General features: G+C 44.1%; 1 protein-coding gene across 1 annotated transcript; it reads left to right on the forward strand.

Moving 5' to 3' along the window:
* Positions 1-552: 552 nt before the first annotated feature.
* On the forward strand, positions 553-2,173 carry LOC306968919 (E3 ubiquitin-protein ligase TRIM35-like; the record flags this gene model as incomplete). The annotated part of the gene is made up of 2 exons (XM_079564502.1): positions 553-1,014; positions 1,138-2,173. The coding sequence occupies 2 exons, from the start codon at positions 553-555 to the stop codon at positions 2,068-2,070; spliced, it is 1,395 nt and encodes a 464-aa protein (XP_079420628.1). The 3' UTR covers positions 2,071-2,173.
* Positions 2,174-2,783: the final 610 nt, after the last annotated feature.

Genomic DNA, 2,783 nt, shown 5'->3' on the forward strand with positions numbered 1-2,783 from the left:
GTCTTGCCCAAGGACACAACCACAGTGTGCACCTGCATGAGTGGGGATTGGAACCTCATGGCTAAAGTAAATGGAATTATAATGTTTCTTTCTTTACTTTTGTGAGCAGGACGGACAGGACAGATTATGCAGCTGTAACACATGTGACCTGGCTGCACTTTCTTCATTTACTTGGAAACACATTTACATAAATACATGTACCTTTTGTCACAGCACTTTTTAAAATAATTTTTCAAATAAAGCAAGTACAGCACCGTGTACCTGCTGACTTCATGATGTTGTTTTGGTGGAGTTTTAACTGATGCTTTTCTTATTTTACTTATAAAATGATCTTCATTTAGCCTGGACACAGGGTGACGTAATATTCAAATATAATATCGTCTAATGTGGCCTTTTTTCTGCTGTTATTTATTGAAGATGCAGGACTTTTGTCACAGGGCACTTTATATATTTATATACATTATATATACTTTATATATTGTTATATATATGAAGAAATGTAATCAGTGCCAGTGAGTTTCCTTATGTCTGATCTTCAGAGCTCTTTCCGACATGGCGTCCAGACTGGAGCAGGACCTGAGCTGTCCCATCTGCTGTGAGCTCTTCAGAGATCCTGTGGTTCTGACCTGCAGCCACAGCTTCTGTAAGGTCTGTTTGGAGAACTGGTGGGAGGACAAACCACTGAAGACCTGTCCAGTCTGTAAGAGAAGGTCCTCGAGGGATAATCCTCCAAAGAACCTGGTCCTGAAGAACCTGGTGGAGACGTTCACAGAGGAGAAAGGGCAGACTGCTCCAGCTGCAGAGCAAACATCTCCATCTCCACAGCAGCCCGAGTGCAGCCTTCACTCTGAGAAGCTGCGGCTCTTCTGTCTGGACCATCAGGAGCTGATCTGTCTGGTCTGTAGAGACTCCAGGACTCACAAAGACCACAGGTTCAGACCCATCGAGGAGGCAGCCTCAGACCTGAGAGAGCAGCTGAGGAGAAACATCAAACCTCTACAGGACAAACTGAAGGTAAGAGACCTCCTCCTCCTGCTCCAGTCAGAAGAACGTGTCCACAGAGCTCAGAGGAACATCAACATGTCCTGCTACAGAAAGGGAAGTCTGACTCTAAATAACTCTGATGTTTCTCCTCAGGTCCTGGATGAGAGCAGAGCACAGTTTGATGAAGCAGCGGCTCATATCTCACTCCAGACCAAACAAACACAGACACAGATCAGAGCGGAGTTTGAGAAACTGCACCAGTTTCTGAGGGACGAGGAAGAGTCCAGGATGAAGGCTCTGAGGGAGGAAGAGGAGCAGAAGACCCAGAACATGAAGGACAAGATGGCCGCCCTGAGCAGAGACATGGAGGTTCTGTCCAAGACCATCTCAGAGACAGAGGAGCAGCTGAGAGCAGCAGACGCCTCCTTCCTGCTCCAGTACAAGACTGCAGAGGAGAGGCTGCAGCGCTGCCCCCTGGTGGAGGAGCCACAGATAAAACAATCAGACCTGATAGACCAGGCCAAACATCTGGGAAACCTGGGCTTCAACATCTGGATAAACATGAAGAAACTGGTGCAGTTCTTCCCTGTGGTTCTGAATCCAAACACTGCAGCCCCTGAACTCATTCTGTCTGAAGATCTGACCTCAGTGAGAAAAGGAGAGAAGCAGAAGGTCCCAAAGAACTCAGGGAGACTTATTGATGGCTTAGTACTTGGATCAGAAAGTTTTGTCTCTGGGACTCACAGCTGGGAAGTGGAGGTCGGGGGTAAGAGCTGGGCTGTGGGTGTGATTGGACGTGTTCAGAGAGGAGCGAACACTGAGCTTAGAGCTTGGTTCATACGTTTCACTGATGGTGAATATTCAGCCGTTTCTAACCCAGGCCCAGTTAAACCTCTCTCGGTGAAGAACCTGCAGAGAGTTCGAGTGAAGCTGGACTTTGACACAAACACATTGACCTTCACTGACCCCGACACAAACACAGACCTTCACACAGTCACAGACTCTTTCACTGAGATCTTTCCATGTTTACGCACACATGATGCTCCTCTGAAGATCTCACCAAAGAGCATCACAGTAACAGTGTAGAACCTACAGCTCCATGTTACTGTCCTCTCTCTTTAATCAAGTTCCTGATGAAAAACAGTCAGAGCTCAAATTGCCTCCACTAAAACTCTGTTCCTCCCGAGTCGTGTCACTGTCGATCTGTTTTGATTTAAATCTACACTTTATCAACATGAAGATATTTTGATGTTTAACTGGACCAGGTCATAATGAGAGTCTGTCACTGTTTATTCTGTTATGTTTCTTTGTGTTTTTTGCTCCTAAAACAATAAAGACTTTTTCTATTTTCCACAAAGACTCCATTACCTCGTCATTAACGGATCCAGACTTTTTGTCTTAATGTCGACGTTTCTAAGAATTAGTTTCATCCAGTTTGAACTCGACACATGACTCTATGAGCGGCACATTTTTTTAAAAATGTTTTTTATTTATTCATTCATTCACCTCAGACATAGACACAGTCACAGTAGACATTGAATAAAACAAAAACATAAATAACACAACAATACCAAAATCACAATACATTTCACAGAAAGATAATTCCAGACAAAGACAAGACAAACTGGCTCTCAAAGAATGGGCACTCCTCCAGTCTTCCTTTGTTCTGTTCATCCTTATACACATTTTTATCTTGTGTTTATTGATTGTTTTATATTAATTGATCTTAAGATTGTTGATCTAAATGTGTAGGAGTTTGGGATGGTAGTCCTGGGGCGGCTGGTTTGTTGCAGGTTTGA

This window comes from Gobius niger, assembly GCF_951799975.1.
Source record: "Gobius niger genome assembly, chromosome: 10".
Lineage (NCBI taxonomy): Eukaryota > Metazoa > Chordata > Actinopteri > Gobiiformes > Gobiidae > Gobius > Gobius niger.